Genomic DNA, 18423 nt, shown 5'->3' with positions numbered 1-18423 from the left:
GATAGACTCTCAACAACCATGTTCTTTTGCCAAATTAGACATCAGCATTTATTTCATGTATATTAACTTTGCGTCAGAGGCACTTACAAAGTAAGAAAAGATGTGGTCAAAGCTCAGAACGTGTTTGATGATCCCTTGGGGGGTCAAAGTTATGTTGCAGAGCGTGCAGAGGTAGTATCTCTTCTCCGTTTGCCCGACACAAATGCACTCAATGAGGTGCTGCATGCCTAAAAGACAATGATCAACAACAAAAAAAAGGGGGGGAACAAGTTTGAATTTTATCTTATGGATTAGAGTAGTAATTTGATTCTAGAAGACTGCATACGACAGCTGTAAAGAGACTACCTTTTTCCATTAAGGAAGTTAACAGTGGAATTTTTCTGAAACATTTACTGACCAAGAAGTGGATGTTCCCTTTTGCTGTCTTTTAGGTATGTTTGTATTGTCATCCTCTCTTTCTTGAAAACTGGGGGGAGAGGAAGATATTTCAGTGATAAAAAAAACTGGAAAGCTGGAGTAAATACACACAGTACAAACAGATGCAAATATTCAGTATATTGAGATATCAGAACTAAACTATATCCAGAAAAGCTACAAAATGTGTCACCATTATACATATTATAAAGATTGAGTGATTATTACAGGTAAAACAAACAAATGTCTGCTGCTTTGATTACGTATAACAGAATGACAATGCATTGCTTCATTTTAATAATGGAGTCCTAAGAATAAATGTGCATACACACCTTCATGCATCTTGGGAAGCTTCTCAATTTCACTGAGCGTGCGAGCCACTGGAGAGTAGGATCAGATCAATTTCAATAATGTACAATTGAATAGATTTTTCAAATATGATATAACTATAAGACATCTAACAATCATATACCCTCTGAGTAATTGCTTTTTTCCACTTGTTTAAACAGTTCTCCAGGCAATTCCAACAGCTGCAAAGAGAAAATGTCAAATCAATCAAACATGACGTCAATCAAACAAATCTTGACGCAAAAAATCTTTGAAGTTATCGAGTTACTCGGCTGCTTAAATATAAAAAAATACATTTAGTTATATGATTGCAGGCCTTAAGCTACAGACCTGTAGGTCTCCAATCGTGCTTTCCTCATCGTTTCCACCCTCTCTCAACTCAGACCTCAGGAAGTATTTATTTGGATTTTCAGGCATCCAGGAGAAACTCAGTGCGTTGGGGTTTATGTAGCTCTGAAATACAAAATACAATTAAATGTATGCTTCCAAATTCTAAACATATTTGCATATTTTTGTAATGATGATCCGCACTTACAAAGTTGTTTCTGTGGTGGTCCATTGAAGTGATGTGCGATAAAATCCTCATTGATAGAAACTTTTCCTCACAGACATGGCACATGTAAAAATATGTTTTTGACTTTCGACTGAAACACAACGATAGGCCTGGAAAAAAGCACATTTAAAACTGAACAATTACTCTGATAGAAATTATTATATCTGAGTTTTCTGCAGCTGATTTTTATTCAAGTGGAGCGCTGTGTAGACAGGCGCAGGATGATGGTGAGATAGCGATAGACGCTACACCTTGGGGTTCGAACTTCTACCCTTTTGGTAATTTCTAACTGAACTTGTGTTTTCCTCCACTTAGCCTTTAGCTGAACTTTTGTTTTCCTCTGTAGCGGTCTGTTTTTATTTCCTCTTTTAAAAAGGTGAAACGGTCAAGACAGTCTATTTTTGTTTTCCGGACAGTCAGACCTTAGCCTCTTGTCTCTCAGATGTTCAGCAACAAATAATATACTTTTTGGGATACATTTTTTTTTATAAATATTGGCCTAAACACAAACATGGAAAATAAATAGCATCATTTATCGACTTCAACTATGTTAAGGTATTCAATCCTGTGTATGGCAAGCCGATTTAGCTTTTATTCATTTTTGGAGGATATCAAAAAATCTATTCTTACTAGTAAGAATGAGAATTCTTGATATCAAAAATGCAATTCTTAGGAGTAATAATGTTTATTTCTGATATCAAAAATAGAATTGTAACTAGTTAGAATGCAAATTCTTGATAACAGAAATTCAATTGTAACTAGTGAGGTTTGCATAGTTTCTCATTCATTTCAATGGGAGTTGGAATTTTAACTAGTCTAAATGCCAATTGCTGATATCAGTAATTCAATTGTTGATATCAGAAATATAATTTGAACTAGTTCAAAAACATTTTTTTTGATATCAGGAATTCAATTGTAACTAGTTATAAATAAAAATTGAATTAAACTAGTTACAATTGATATCAAAAAAGGATTTTTGAACTAGTTCAAATTGTATTTCTGTTTATCTGTTATAATTGGCATTGCGACTAGTTGAAATGTAATTCTTGATATCAGAAATTAGTATTTTTACTAGTTAAAATGTAATTGCAACTAGTAACAATTGAATTACTGATATCAGAAATTGGCATTTGAACTAGTTTAAATTCCAACTCCCATTGAAATGAATGAGAAAAGCGATGCAAATCTCACTAGTTAAAATCGCATTTCTGATATCAGAAATACACATTACAACTAGTTACAATTGAATTTCTGATATCAGAAATACACATTACAACTAGTTACAATTGAATTTCTGATATCAATAATTTGCATTCTAACTAGTTAAAATTGATTTTTTGATATCCTCCAGAAATGAATAAAAGCTAAATCGGCTTGCCATACCTGTGTCAGCATTGGTTATAAATAGAGTTGGGAACCGAAACTCGGTTCCAGATGAGAACCGATAAGAAAATGCCGGGTACCCATACAAAATACACAATTTCGGTTCTGCTTAACGGTTCCTAAAGCCGGTAGACCCTGTATTCCACCAGGTCCGTCTGCGCCGCGGTGACCCGGTGGAATACAGGGTAAGGGGCGGACTTGCCATCTGTGTGTTCTGGAGAATCACAGAACGGCCGGTCGTCAGCGGGCCGTTGACGGCCGGCTCGGTACGCTGACGGCCGGCACCGCCCTTAATTTTTAAAAACGGCATCATGTACGTTGCGCTGACAGGCGACAGTGGTCCACAGTTTCCCTGCAGCGAGGCTCCCCCCGCCCTCCCGTAGACAGTTCACGAGCTCAGTCACTTCATAACACCAAAGATGGATCGCGGTAAACGCTCTAAAGTGTGGCTCCACTACACTAAAAAAGAAAAAGACAAGGCAGTGTAATGCCCGTTAATAGCTTGCCACAGGCATAGCTCAGTTAAAATTAGGGATGCACCGAATATTCGGCCACCGAAAATTATCGGCCGAAAATGGTTAAAAAGGCCCTTTCGGCCGAAAGGGTTTTAGCACCGAAAAAATATCACCGAATGTCAGAACAGGCTTACGTTGGTAATCTAACGTGTTGTTGTGATGACGTAATAAAGACGCGGCGACCATGCTCGCGGCTGGCTCACAGGGGGGGGGGGGGGGGGGGGGGAACATTGACCTTTGTCATCGAGATTGCCCTGAGCCTTTAACAAATCGTATTAAATAATCTGATGACAGACTGTAAACAGAATAGCTGACATTTTAACAAACTAAATAACTCAGTTTCCTCTAATCATTAACCCATGTTTGTATAATGTAGTTAACTCCGTGTGTTGCTGCTAGCATACATAACACCTGACGTGGAAACGTTACTCGTGGATGGTGCTACAGGGCTGCTAGAAAGACGGTCGAACCCGGTACATTCCTCCGTCTGCATGCGGTGCACTTTTGCTAAATGTTTAGACAAATTGCTCGTGCTTACATGCTAAACTCTTATTGCACTTATGGTAACAAGTATTCTCCACATCGAGACGGGTAAAGTTTAACCACACCTCGGAGCGCGTTCTCTCCGCCATCTCCGCAGTGTGCTCCGCTGCATGTAGCAGCTGCGTGTGTGTAAACTGCCCCGCCCCCTCGCACACAGACCGGGGAGAGAGATCTCGTCTGATCGAAAATACATCATAGACGCATTTGTTGTCTTTGCATATTAGAAACGAGTTGGCGACACTAAGACTGCGATATAATGTTTTTTAGCAATAATACATGACATACATTGATTGATTGATATATAAATGTACTGTATGCATTCAAAAGTGCTGAATAAATGTTTTATGGACCCATAATAGTGATTATTATTTAAGTTAAGTTAAGTTAAGTTTTGCCATAATCATGTCTATTTCCATAATCAGGTAGCTGAACAACATTGGTAAAAAATGTATACATTATATATATATATATATATCTATATATATATAGAAATATATATCTATATATATATAGAAATATATATATATATATATATATATATATATATATATATATATTTCTATTAATCATTTTCGGCCTTTCGGCATTCGGCCAACTGTTTCCTATTTTCGGTATCGGTTTCGGCCAAGAATTTCCCATTCGGTGCACCCCTAGTTAAAATAAAGCACAGCTATTGTGCAATACATTTGTATTGCATGTATATTTTTTATTTGAAAAAATGTCAGTTAAAGCTTAAAAGAATAAAGATATTTTTGTTATCTAAACGTTTGACCTCTTTCTTTTACAATTTTGGAATCGAAACAGGGAATCGTTAAGAACCGGAATCGATAAGCAGAACCGATACATTTCAAACGATACCCATCCCTAGTTATAAAGACTCTGCTCTTAGGTAGAATGCAAAATCAATTTGTTTCTGGATTTATATAAAATGCAACATTTAGTGAGACTTAAAATAATAAACGGAAATGTTACAACATGTAATTCATGTGCGTTGTTTCTCATCTTATTGCCATCACTCATTCCAACTCTGCTGCAATAAAGGCCTGGTTTGTCTAATGTTGGGATGTATGAGAAAAAATGTTAATCCAATCCAATCCACTTTATTTATAGAGCACATTTTAAAAACAGAGGGTTTGCCAAAGTGCTTCACAATGAACATAACATTATAATAAAATATAATATTACAAGAATAGATAAAAGGCACACATAAGAATAAATACAAGGCACATAAAGGCTATGGACAGACAAAAAAAGCATAAAAATCGATAAAACATAGCTCAGACTGACTCGAAAGCGAGGGAAAAGAGGTGGGTCTTTAGGCGGGACTTAAAAGCCTGAAAAGTGGGTGACAATTTGACATGGGGGGGCAGGTCGTTCCTGCTTAAAAATGTAATTACAAACCAACTTAGAGATACTTTACTGACCTATGATGGGCCATGTGATTTCACGTCTGACTCGCGACTTGATCAACTCAATGAAGGGAAAGATGCCTGTAGAGTAAACATTACAATGGAAGAAAAGAGGATTAGACTTTAGATTTTTATGAAAGCCAACATAAAAATCAAAAAGTAAAAGAAAAAGACAGATTGAAGTTAATTGGCAGTGACATTGAAATGTTTTAATAAATCTGTGTGTTTTACATTATTTAAGTCAATAAAACAAAATCAGCTCAAGGTTTCAGTATGCTTACACAATTTATTTACAAAAAGGAAGAAAGAACAAAAGGCTTACCATGACCCTTGAACATATCTAAAAAGAAGTTAACAAGACAAAAAAGGTTAATCTACTGCACAGAAAGTCTGAGCGACACATTCTCTAAAGCAGGTTACAAGAAAAGGGACCCCTTAACAGCCATTTGACCTGGGGGCAGTGCATTTCATATCTAATTGGATAAGTTAGTAAACTGTTACATTATTGTTTCTTTAAGCTAATCTTTAACCTAACCCCAAGAATAATTTACAGGAGACCTCAACTTTTTTGCAACTTAAAACTTTATATTTTTTCATTACATTTAGTTTATCTTGTATCCAAAGCAAATTACCATACATGCAATAAAACACTAGGATATAAACAACAACAACAAAAATGCTGATACAAAAACCATTCAGTGCTATTTTTTCCCACTGCGTCCAGAGTTCGCTGCAGATTTTCAAATAACTTTTACTGGACTGCTGATAAATTATCAAATGAACAGCAAAACAGTATACTGGAAATAAAGCTAATGCTAAAATAAATTCACATTTAAGATTGACTAAGTAGTATCTTGTATCAATAGATGCCAATCTTATGTCGTTTGCTTTTATTATTCAGCTAGTTTGTCCAGTTTTCCAAGCTTTAGCATTACAATGATCCCATGCAAGCTCAAACTCAAAGTCTCATTTCCAAACAATTGTCATTACTTTTTGTTCTGCATTTTTACAAGAGCGCACACAAGACGTGCACTCAGAACATAAGTTTTCCCAACAAAAGAAAAAGGAAATACCTTGCTGGAAGACCTCAATCATTTTCTGTTGGTAAAGAACAAAGAAACATGTAGAGGTTTATAAAAGCAGATAGAAACAGGAATATGGAAAACTGCAGTAACAAAAATCTAAAATAGGACCCACATATCAATGCTGTTCATGAGACAGATAAACACTTTTAAGGGTGTTTGCACTCTTTGCCCTTTCTTGTGTTGTGGAAATTATTATGGTAAAATGCTCATATGCTTGTCAGCTTTAATGAAGTATAGGCAAAACAATGATCATTTAAATTCCCTCTGCAGATGCCATCAGAAGTGAAACGGTGCATGTGGACCAGTAGAAGATTTGAGAGTAAATCCAATCCCCCACGTAAGAAAAAATTACACACACACACACACACACACACACACACACACACACACACACACACACACACACACACACACACACACACACACACACACACACACACACACACACACACACACACACACACACACCACACACACACACACACACACACACCACACACACACACACACACACACACACACACACACACACACACACACACACACACACACACAACACACACACACACACACACACACACACACACACCACACACCACACACACAACACACACACACACACACACACACACACCACACACACACACACCACACACATCACACCACACACACCACTTTTTTTTTTAGCCAACACGAAAACTGCATTATCTCCTAGTTAAGTGTATTGGTCAATGGTACAGAATGAGAATCAACCAAGTGAAGGTGTTCCTAAAGTTGAATGCCCACCTGTACATGTCCATGTGAGTGAATATGGGTCTTCAAATCAAGCATGTAGTTAGATGTGGTGAGGCAGACCTAGAAGAAGAAGGTGCATCATTAACATGAAATAGAAGAAGGGACAGAAAAAGGGATAGAGTTTTGTACGGGACAACAGGAAACCTTCAACAGTTCAACTTTACACTTTGATTCTTATCTATTAATATTTTTCCAGTGAAACATCGGGCAACAGATGAGGAAAGAGGGAGTTTGGTGGAAGGCTGGTTTGTCCTGAATTTATGTTTTGGTTTAACCCTTGTGCCCTCCTGGAATGTTCATCCTTTCGACACCTTCGTGACAAAAATGTACACGCCCCAAACAAATGCTATTGAATCATCATACATCAATATTTGTTTCCACTTTTCTTTTCATTAATCACTTAAACAACTTCTAACGTACTCAAAACTACCAAACATTCAACCATTTTCTGGATTTTAACCCTTTAAATGCCTGGTTCTTTATTTGAATTATCTCATTATTTATGACAAAAAAACATAAAAAATGAAAAATATGTCCATATAATAATTAGTAGGGGGATGGAACTTTGGTGGTTAGAGGCTTGGATATGTCAAAGATTAGCAACAAAATTGATTTGACTGCATTATTATTTTTTACGTAGTGTCAGATACTACCTCTGGACACCTTCGTGGCCAAAAATGCCTCATTGACTTCCATTCAAACCACATTTTTTGATCTCACTCCCATTGCAGTATAAAACCATGCATTTTTGTAATGTCAGCATTTAATTTAGAAGAAAAGTAGTGATATTTGATATGTCTACTCTATTCCACCAGATTCAACCATTTTCCCACTGTAGGCCGATGCATGAAATTCTTACATTTTTGCCAGTTATATTATGGAGCCGTGTGACTAACAGGGGGGTCCCGAGAGTGGTGTGTGTGTGTGTGTGTGTGTGTGTGTGTATGTGTATATATATATGTGTGTGTGTGTCATTGCCAGCAGCAGACCGGCAGGTCCTGCAGCATATGACCTGGGGCTCTCTCAGGTGGTAGAACAACTATTTTTTACACCGCTGCTATGACTCCATCCTAGGGGAAACACTGTAATTACTGGGCAAATCTACAGGGCCATAAAGATACTCACCCTACTAAACAAACTGTAAAAACAAGTTGGGAAAGTAACAAAATTAAAAAAGAAAGTTGTTGTGTTAGTGTTTCGGAATTATGTAAGGAATTAAAAGTTAAAGAATGGAATATTAGTCCGATGGTGTTGTTATCGGCTGTTGCACCATGGTTGCTACCTCAACCAATAGTAGATTTATCCTTATTGAAACGGTTACATTCAATGAAAAGTCAAATCAATGTGCAGGCTTATGTGAACACTGTTCTACATGAACAATATGGGCAGTTTATACAAATATTTACTGATGGATCCAAAAATCCAGAAAATGGTCAAACTAGTTGTGCATTTTATGTTCCTGAATTAAAAGGTCAAAGTGGGAAAGCGAACGAGTGATCAAATCGCAGTATATACAGTAGAGATGATGGCTATCTCACTAGCACTTCAGTGGGTAGAGGAAAGGAGAGGAGAGTATAAACAACTTCTCTTCAGAATGTCGTCAGGATATTTTATATGAAATTTTACACATCATGTTTAGGTAAGTTCATTTGGGAATTGTTGTTCAATTTGTGTGGGTTCCAGCGCATGTGGGTATTAGAGGGAATGAGGTAGTGGATCAACTGGCAAAATGTGGTTTGAAAGCAAACCAGATTGATATTATGGTACCCATTAGTAGAGCAGAAGTCAAATCTGTTACAAAAGTTGTTATCAAGCAACAATGGCAAAAACTATGGGACAGTAACACTGAAGGAAGACATTTATACCAGGGGAAGTAGGAACGGGAAGCACTTGGGGAGTAGTAGAAGAGAACAGAGCATTAACAGCAGGATAAAATTGGGTCACTGGATCAAATTCAACAATGCATCTGATTGGAAACCATCCAAATGGCAATTGTGATGGTTGCCAACAACCAGAGGCAATACATCATGTATTTTTTAGCTGCCCGGATTATAACAGACAAACGGCCCGTCTACACTACAGGCATCGAAAAATGCTTTCAACGCTTCGCCCATTCACTTGAATGGGGTGACGTAGTAGATTTGGAATCTTCGCCGAACTGCATTGTGGGGAGCGGAGCGTGGCTTTGCAAGCATCGCGAGCATCAAAAGTTGAGCAATGTTCAACTTTTGAGGCTCGATGCTTGGCATCAGCCAATCAAATCCCGTTTATGCAAATCCCGCAGAGCCAGACCGCAGTTCATTTCCTCATATTCCAAACGAGAAATTACGGTAGCAAATCACCCGGTTCTTTACGACCAGAACTATTTACCGGGATACAAACCGGAGGAACCAGGCATGGAGGGAGGTGGCAGAGACAGTGGGTGAAACTGGTAGGTTTTCGTCTGTTTGGGGATTTTATATCCAGTTTACTTCGTTTTAATATTGCTATTGCTTTGTATGTCGGGGGCGGGAGATTCATGTGATTGGTTGTTGGTAGCCTTGGGCGCGAGAAATCGCCAAGCCTCAGACACGCCCAGCTTCAAGATTTGTTGATGCCTGTAGTGTAGACGGGCCGAAAGACTCATTCTGAAAACTGCACTGGAACAACATAACATCAAGGACATGGATTTCGAGTCAATATACGAAAGTAAATCAAGAAATGAACTAAACAAGCTGATCTTCAAGTTCCTCAAAAACACTGGTCTGAGGACAAGGATGTAATATGAACATTTCATATATCAACAGTAGGTGGCGATATATGCTCCAAGTGGAAGCGATTCGCCATTAAAGAAAAATGAAGAAGAAAACAAAAAACGAGGGAACGCAAATGAGAAAGCTGCATTGAGAGCAAAAGTCTGATCATTGAAAAAGAAGCAAAGATAACTGCAAACAAAAAGATGTGTTAAAACAAAACAAAAATACTTATAGTTTACATGATTACACAAATGATTTGTTTGCAACTTATAGTTTTATTTTTTAAATTACATTTATTTTGCTTGACTCCGTTTTTTTTCTCTTAAACTCTTAGTTTAGCTTGATTCTGAGAAAGTGCTGCTTTATCTTTATGAAACTAAACTAATCCCATAATATCATGTCGACCGTTGCATCTGTTAACTGTGTTGCACATGGTTGATATTACTCCCACTGTTGCAATGCCAACAAACAGATAACAGCCTAAGCACTTCATCTTTGAAGCACAGAGACATGTCATGTCGGAATATTACCTCCATATCACTGACTGTGGTGCATTAAAAAAAGCTTACCTGACAGCCCAGGTTCAGATGGTCCATGATGAAAGTTAACTAACTAGTACAACTTCTCAGGCAGGACATTCTTTTTAGGATGTCATTTGGAGAAGTACAACATCAACGTCGACACTGAGCTTTGAGAAAAGTTTGAAAGTGGAAATTATCCGTCAAAAGGTGTGTTTGTTTGAGTCAGTTGCGCAGTTTCCATTTTACTGCTTCATGCCATGCTTCATGCGCGACAATGCTTCTGCAGCGGGGAGGAAGCACTGCCAGCTGTGGTGATTAGAGACTCCTCCTCCGACTCCTCCTCCGAGAAACGGTTTCCTGAAGATCTGTTTCAGAATCATTTATTGTCTATACAAATTACCAGAGATGGGAGTACTCAGTCAGGTCGTGTACTTAAATAAAAATAATAAGTACAAGAGTGTATGAATACTCTGCTGTAAGTTAAAGTCCTGCATTCAAAATAATACTCAAGTAATTTTGTAGACAAGTATTAGCATCTAAATATACTTACCAAAAATGAAAAGTACTTATTATGCAGATTGGCCCATTTAAAAATAATATATGATATATTTTTATTATTGATGCATTAATGTGTTTATCAAAGATGGTAAATGTGCAGCTAGTTTTAATTACTTTGTAGGTTGCAGGGTAGCTGAATGTTACTCCAGGTCTATCTAAAGTCTTATTTAAGTCTTGTTTATATTTCACATAATTAATCATAATGCGCAAAGTAATTTTGGACCTTTCAAGAAAGGTCTCATGAACTTCCCCACTCAATCTATCAAGACCCGAGCAGTTCTATACCAGAAGTCCACGGTTAAAGGCACAGGCCGGCGCATACCGCCAATGGAATCCCTCACCATATGAACTCTGACCCCCAGAGTGTAAAAGTGAAGAGGCACAACGAGACTACGTAAATGCACTCTCCTAAAAAAAGTGGGAAAAGGTGAAAAAGAAGTGAGAACCAGGAATATGCACTGAACAGTCCTGTAGACTAGGGTAACCAGAGACCAAACGTAAAGAACAGAGGTCAGTCGGCACCACGTTTAAATAATTAATAAAGTTTGATCTAATTTAAATTTTGATTTTAATCCTGATCTTGATTTTTCATTACATTTTAATATTTTTCAAATTCATTAATTTTTAATATTTTTCAATTAATTATTGATTTCATTTTTTTGACACATCATCAGTTGTGGACCTCGGGATCATCGAGTGTTTCGGCCATTATCACAAGACACTCTCACCCCAGGAGGGCCCTGTCGGGGTGATAGGTTAGGGTTAGGGTTCACGTCTTCTTACTGGCCATAAAAAGCGTGACCATATCACCCCAATTCTGGCTTCATTGCACTGGCTTCCAGTTCGGTTCAGAATAGATTTTAAACTCCTTTTATTTGTTTTCAAAGCCCTAAATGGGCTGGCTCCTGCCTATATAGCCGAACTCCTCCATCGCTACACCCCAGGCAGAGCCTTAAGGTCGGCTGATCAGCTGCTGTTGATAGTGCCTAAGACCAGGCTTAAAACCAGAGGGCATCGAGCTTTCGCAGCGGCTGGCCCAGGCTCTGGAATACTTTGCCCCTCCATGTGAGGTCGGCCCAGACCCTGGGGTTTTTTAAATCAACACTTAAAACTCACTTTTTCTCTCTGGCTTTTGTTTAATTATTTATTTATTTAGTTATCCACAGAATTGATACTATTTTTAATATTATTAAATGTTATTGATATTATTGGGGTTTTATGGGGTTTCAGTTTTTTATGATTAGTAGGTTGGGGGCGGGGAGACCTTAGAGAAGGTTCTGACTGGACTGACTGGTTGCTACCTCTGGTTGCTTGGAGCTGAGTTGGTATAACCCTGAATTAGATTAGAACATTTTAGAAATATGAGGAATAACCTCTTGGTTTTATAAACCGTTTTGTAATTACTTCTTCATCCATTTTTGGATCTCTGCTGGGTTTTCTTTTAAAACCCTAAACCCCCCCTTGGGGTTGGTCCCTCCCCTCTCCCTCTGCGGATCTAAGGTCCGGTAGAGGGGGATGGGGCACAGAGTCGCTTATCCAGGCGGGGGAGTGCATCTGACAAAGAGATAGGTTGTTGTGCTCTCTATCTCTGTTTTCTTATCCTACATTTTCACCCTGGACTAGAGGGAAAGCGTTCTTGGACGCCTTTTCAGCTCTGTTTCTTACTATATTCTTCCTACCCCGTTTACCTTGAACTATTCTAGGAGAGTGTGTTGACGTTGACTCGTTGGGCCTTTCCTCCTGTATTTGTTTGTTCCCCAGTTCTTTCCTTTAACTGAATCTAGGAGAGGGCATTTAGGCCTCTCTACTTCCTTCTTTTGATTAGTTTAGTTTTTCACCCCCTTTCCCTTGAACTCATTTATACAGGAGAGTGCATTTACGTAGTCACGTTGTGCCTCTCGGCGTATACTTTGACTTTCTGTCTCTTTGGAGAGTGCTAGTACGTTGGATACGTTAGGCCTTTTCACTGTTGTCCCTCTTCACTAGTATCCCATGTCCCCTCTTCATAATTTGGGTCTTCATAATTTCCACCCTATTCTAAGGGGAAGCATGATGGTGCCTTTTCATTTCAATTTCTGGCTTTGTGTTTCTTCACCTCTTACTCGTTTAATATTTAGGAGAGTGCGTTTACGTAGTCACGTTGTGCCTCTCTTCCTCTGTTTCTGGCTGTTCTTTTCATACCCTTGTTTCTCTGAGAAGAGAAGAAATACTATTCTAAAAAGGAGCTGACACATGGTGTCTCTTCACTTGTACACTTGAGGGGTCAGAGTTCATATGGTGAGGGATTCCATGAGCGGTATGCGCCGGCCTGTGCCTTTACCTTGGACTTCTAATAGAACTGCTCGGGTCTTGATAGATTGAGTGGGGAAGTTCATGAGATCTTTCTAGAGGGTTATCAAGAATAACTTTTATCCAATGACCTTTTCCCTCTCTGTCTGTGTCTGTGTATTATCTTGTTCCGATTAACCCAGCCAAATCCTTTTTTTCTTGTTTTGTATCTATATCTACGCCGGGATCCGGAGTCGAGGCTGATCCTCTTGCTGTAGTCCTGTGTCTTGGATCCTCTATCCCGAGTTCTGGATTAAGTCGTGGACGTTCGGGTCGTGGCTGAACCTGTCTCTGCGGTCCTGCCTTGGGTCTCGTCTTGCTGCTTCCCTGATGGCTTCCACAGGATTGTAGCTGACATCCTCGTGGATTCATCTTCTTATTACAGACACATGCATTTCCTAACATTCGGTCTATATGCTGTAAAATGTATTATCTCTTCGATTTACACACGGCATCTATTGCACGTCTGTCCGTCCTGGGAGAGGGATCCCTCCTCTGTTGCTCTCCCTGAGGTTTCTCCCATTTTTTCCCCTTAAACTGTGGGTTTTTCTCTGGAAGTTTTTCCTTGTACGATGTGAGGGTCTAAGGATAGAGGGTGTCGTTTTTTCTCATACTGATATTCTGAACAATCTGTGCTGTTGTATTTGCTGTAAAGTGTCTCTACTGTAGGCTAATTTTATTATATGTACAGCACTGTCGCTCGACCAAAAATCGTTTATAAATGTGCTATATAAATAAAACTTGATTTGATTTAGATTTGAATTAAGTATATTATAAATGGAGTGGAGTTAAATCCCTGTGAAGCCTGATATATCAAATAATAGTCAGAAAAGTATTTTTCTTTTTTTAAATTGAGGTGTTTATTGCACCTTTTAACAAAATATTTGGTAATTATTGGTAACACTTTACAATAAGGTACACAAAATGTGCTTAGTTACTGAGTAGTGAATAAGGAACGACTAGATAGTTAATGGTTAGTTAATGAGTTTCTCAGTGACTGCGATTGAAGAACTGATGGTTAGTACATGGTTAACAGACTGGGGGGTACTGTATTAATGAATCATTCATTAATGGTTAGTTAATGAGTTCCTGAGTGACTGTGATTGAAGCAATGGTCCGCTGCAGGAGGACACTTTTAAACCTGCCATCTTCGGCTGGCTTGGGTCCCACATCGACTGGTGGAGGTGGATCGGACTCACGTTTTACTGCTTAAGTCATCATTACTTACCTTGCCATTACTTAGGCAGTTTGGGTACGGTAAACTCAAGTAACGCAAACAAAAACAGTAGTTACCCATTACCTAACCATTCCTTAAGCAGTTTGTGTCCCCTCAAGTAAAGTAATGCATCAAAAACAGTAGTTACCCATTACCTAATGACTACCTTACCGTTACTTAAGCAGTTTGTGTCCCCTCAAGTAAAGTAATGGATCAAAAACAGTAGTTACCCATTAACTAATAATTTCTTCACCATTAGTTAAGCAGTTTTACAAACAAACAAACACTGTTGATGACAATGACGGATCTACAGCCACTCAAGTTTACATTTTAATTTAAACAACAATCCAAATGTTATGAACACATTTGATATAAATGAGGAACATATAAACAAACAACCTGAATTTATTAATGACAGTAATAACCAAAACGAGATTGCTTTTATATCTAGAACTTGTGAAAGTGGCGTATGTCATGCAACAATCTGCCTAGGGGACCATCTTTGTGTTCATTTGCCAGCCAATGTGTCCACTCTATGAAAGAAAGATGACTCTTCAGAGTCTTCACTGTGCGGTTTCCCCGCAGTCTCCAGATTTGGGACTTGTATGTTGACCAAGCCCGCTCAATGTTTTGGGTGTGGGCTCCTGTGTCTGGGTCCACAAATGACTGGCTGTGGACCCAGAGAAATGGACAAAGCCACTTTCTGCGAGTGCAGTCATGTACACCCTCCCCATGTCCGTTATCACCGTAGTCTCTTGGCGAACGTAATTTGTGACAAGAGGAATTAAATGGCGCCTTGATCTTAACCAGCCTCAGGATAGGTCTTCTCCTTGTTCCTCTGATGCCCAGCATTCCAAAGACCCATCTTCTCCTCCACGTTTCTCCCCTACCGTACTGTAATAAAGCAGTAAAACACAACACAATTATATAAAAATAATCAGGAATTTCAATTGATAAACAACAGCTTTTGTAACCCTTCTTGTAACCTTACCTTTGGTAGGTGATCTATGGGGTAATCAATATCTAGATTCAAGGGATATTGGTAGAGCAGAACTCAATAGATACTTTAGATCCCCCAGCCAGCACAATCACACACACCACAAGGACTTGTGAAAATTACATTAGAGTGTCTTGTAATTCTACATCAGAGTAATTACAATAATTATATAAAATATAATTACAAGACACTCTAATGTCATTTTTCACAAGTCCTTGTGGTGTGCGTGATTGTGCTGGCTGGGGGATCAGTAATTAATTACAATAATTATAAAAAAAGTATCCCGTTATGGATCAACAAAATATTTTCACAAGTTAAAACAATTCCAATTCACAAAATCACGATATATATACAGTGTTGTAGTGCCGAGAGATAGGAGTCGGAGGCGGTGCATCGAAGGTGCAAAAGGGAACTATATTTAGGAGCAGAAAAAGGACATGTTGTCCGGTTGCAGTCCGGGAAGAGAAGAGGAAGAAGCCAGGAGGGCACACAATATATACAGTTAACAACACATAAGTCCATGCGGAAACAATACCCCCAACCTGTAGTTCCATGAGTGAATTATGTAATACAGTGGTCACCAGTGTCAACATTAGGCCCAAGTAAAACAAAACCCTGAGATCTCAATAAAAAAAAAGAATTTCCCAAACAATGTCCTTTTTACATTTTGGGTGGAGCCCTCAAACATTTATCATTTTGAACAAACAATCCTCATACACTTACCGCGTCCTGTGGCATGTCACGATATCCACTTTTATAGATCCACAGAAACGGGAGGATTCCACCGCATCGCTGCAGGTGGGAGACGGACTCCGCTCCAGGACGTCAGATAGATAAAGATGGCAAATCCGGATCCTTTTATATGCAATTTTCGACAGATACAGCCCACTCAAAAATATATTGTTTTATATAAAATTCATTTATATATATATATATATATATATATATATATATATATATTAGCTGTACACTTTACAAATATAATAGTTTTTTATGGACAACTTTACCATTCAATCTCGTCCAACTGATTTTGCTGCCGTCACTCCTCGGCTCTTGGTAGTTCAGGCATTTATCAAACCTGGGAACTCCGGGTTTCCTAGCAGCTGTCAATCAAAGTCCAGTGGCTCCGCCCCAAAGTGCCAGAAACTTTTCACGAGCGCGTAGACAGACTCCGCGAGGCTGATATGTATGGAAAGCCTAAAGTGCCACTATTCGCCCGTTTAAAACGATAGTTACGTATGTAACTACGGTTCTATGAATACTGGATGACCGCCAGAGGCGGTGCTTTAGCACTGGATATCTTCTGTCTCGCGCATGCGTAGGTCGAATATTTATATCAACAAAGTCACGTGTGACCTCGTACGACCCGGAAGGCATATGTTCCGGTGCCGTCGACGAGTTCAGTCCTATGGAATCTTCTCGCAGAAACACGAAATTCCGAGTGACCAAGAACTCTGGTGGTCATCCAGTATTCATAGAACTGTAGTTACATAAGTAACTATCGTTCTATTTCATACCTACTGACCGCCAGAGGCGGTGCTTTAGCACTGGATGACCTATACCAACAGAGTCACGAGGAAGTCTGAATACTCACCTTATAAGGATGGTCTAGGCGGACTCTGCAGGAGGACCACACCCAGCGGGTGAGGGGCGGCAACATTCACCCTGTAGAATCTGGCGAATGTGCTCGGAGATGCCCATGTGGCCGCAGCACATATGTCCTCCAGGGGCACACCTCTCAAGGTCGCCCATGACGTGGAGACACTCCTGGTAGAGTGGCACTTTACTCTGGGTGGCAAGGGACGGTCATTCGCCCTGTATGCCTGGGCAATGACGTCCACGATCCAGTGGGACAAGCGTTGTTTTGAGAGCGCATGGCCCTTTCTAGGACCACCGTAACATAAAAAGAGCTGGTCAGACTGACGCATGCCTGCGGTAGTCTGGACATAAGCTCTAAGGGCCCTCACCGGGCATAGGAGTCTTGACCTCTCTTCCCCCTCTCCTGATGGGGGGTCAAACCCTGCCAGCTGGATAGGCCGATTAAAATGAGAGCGTGTCAGCACCTTAGGGAGGAACGCTATGTTCGGCCATAAGGTGACACCTGAGCCATCTGAGTTCCACCTCAGACACGAGCTGTTTACAGACAAGGCATGAAGCTCGCTTACACGCTTTGCTGAGGTGATGGCAAGAAGAAAAGCAGTCTTGGCTGAGAGCCACCTCAGTTCTGCCTCTAACAAGGTTTCAAAGGGAGGCGAACATAGGGCATCCAGCACCAAGGGTAGATCCCATGAAGGGGCCCTTGGGATGTTCGGGGGGCGAAGTCTCAGTGCTCCCCTTAAAAAGAGGGATACCAGTCTATGGCTCCCCACTGTACTGTTGTCAACCTTTGCATGTTGGGCTGATATAGCAGCCACATACACCCTGACGGTAGCGGGACACCGGCCGTCATCCAGGAGGGACTGTAGGAACTCAAGGATAGTAGGCACAGAGCAATGTACTGGGTCCTCATTTCGCCCTTGGCACCAGTCAGAGAACAGTTTCCACCTGTTTTCGTACTGTCTACGAGTAGATGGTGCCCTCACATTGAGAATAGTCCTCCTGACAGGCTCTATGCAGTCGCTCAGCAGTGGGTCGGGCCCTCCAGTGGCCAGACCCACAGCTGGAGGCGGCAGGGGTCGGGGTGCCATATTTGACCCTCCAGCTGAGACAAGAGGTCCTTCCTGTTGGGGAGACGCCAAGGTGTCCCGCAACAGAGTCTGTGCAGCAGGGAGAACCAAGTCCTGGCTGGCCAGAAGGGGGGCCACCAAAAGAAGCCCGTGGCCCTGATGAAGCACTCTGAGGAGTGTTGGTAGGATCAGAGGGAGGGGTAGATAGGCATAGAGAAGACACCCTGGCCATGAATGAGCCAGGGCGTCCTGACCCAAAGAGCTGGTTTTCTCGCTCAAGGAGAACCACAGGAGGCAGTGGGTCGACATCTTTGAGGCAAAGAGATCTACCTCTGCCCTGCCGAAGAGACCCCAGAT

The 18423-nt window shown here is 40.1% G+C and overlaps 1 protein-coding gene across 17 annotated transcripts in view; it reads right to left on the bottom strand.

Annotated features, from left to right (window-relative positions):
* LOC117562850 overlaps nt 1–10629 on the bottom strand; it is a 45628-nt gene extending 34999 nt beyond the window's left edge. For 15 of the 17 annotated variants that reach the window (XM_034240760.1, XM_034240762.1, XM_034240772.1 and 12 more), the window contains exons 1-11: nt 10350–10629; nt 7037–7105; nt 6239–6263; nt 5488–5505; nt 5181–5246; nt 1298–1425; nt 1093–1215; nt 887–944; nt 747–794; nt 398–466; nt 88–227 (exon numbers count right to left, since the gene is read on the bottom strand). In XM_034240760.1, the coding sequence (XP_034096651.1) occupies nt 88–227; nt 398–466; nt 747–794; nt 887–944; nt 1093–1215; nt 1298–1425; nt 5181–5246; nt 5488–5505; nt 6239–6263; nt 7037–7105; nt 10350–10376 (771 nt within the window). In that variant the 5' untranslated portion in view covers nt 10377–10629. The remainder of the gene's footprint in view (nt 1–87; nt 228–397; nt 467–746; nt 795–886; nt 945–1092; nt 1216–1297; nt 1426–5180; nt 5247–5487; nt 5506–6238; nt 6264–7036; nt 7106–10349) is intronic. The other 2 variants (XM_034240761.1, XM_034240763.1) reach the window with 1 other exon arrangement.
* Between the last annotated feature and the right edge of the window lie 7794 nt (nt 10630–18423).

Source organism: Gymnodraco acuticeps, unplaced genomic scaffold (genome assembly GCF_902827175.1).
Source record: "Gymnodraco acuticeps unplaced genomic scaffold, fGymAcu1.1, whole genome shotgun sequence".
NCBI classification, from domain to species: domain Eukaryota; kingdom Metazoa; phylum Chordata; class Actinopteri; order Perciformes; family Bathydraconidae; genus Gymnodraco; species Gymnodraco acuticeps.
The sequence above is the reverse complement of the archived record's forward strand: the minus strand, read 5'-3'. Positions and strand labels throughout refer to the sequence as shown.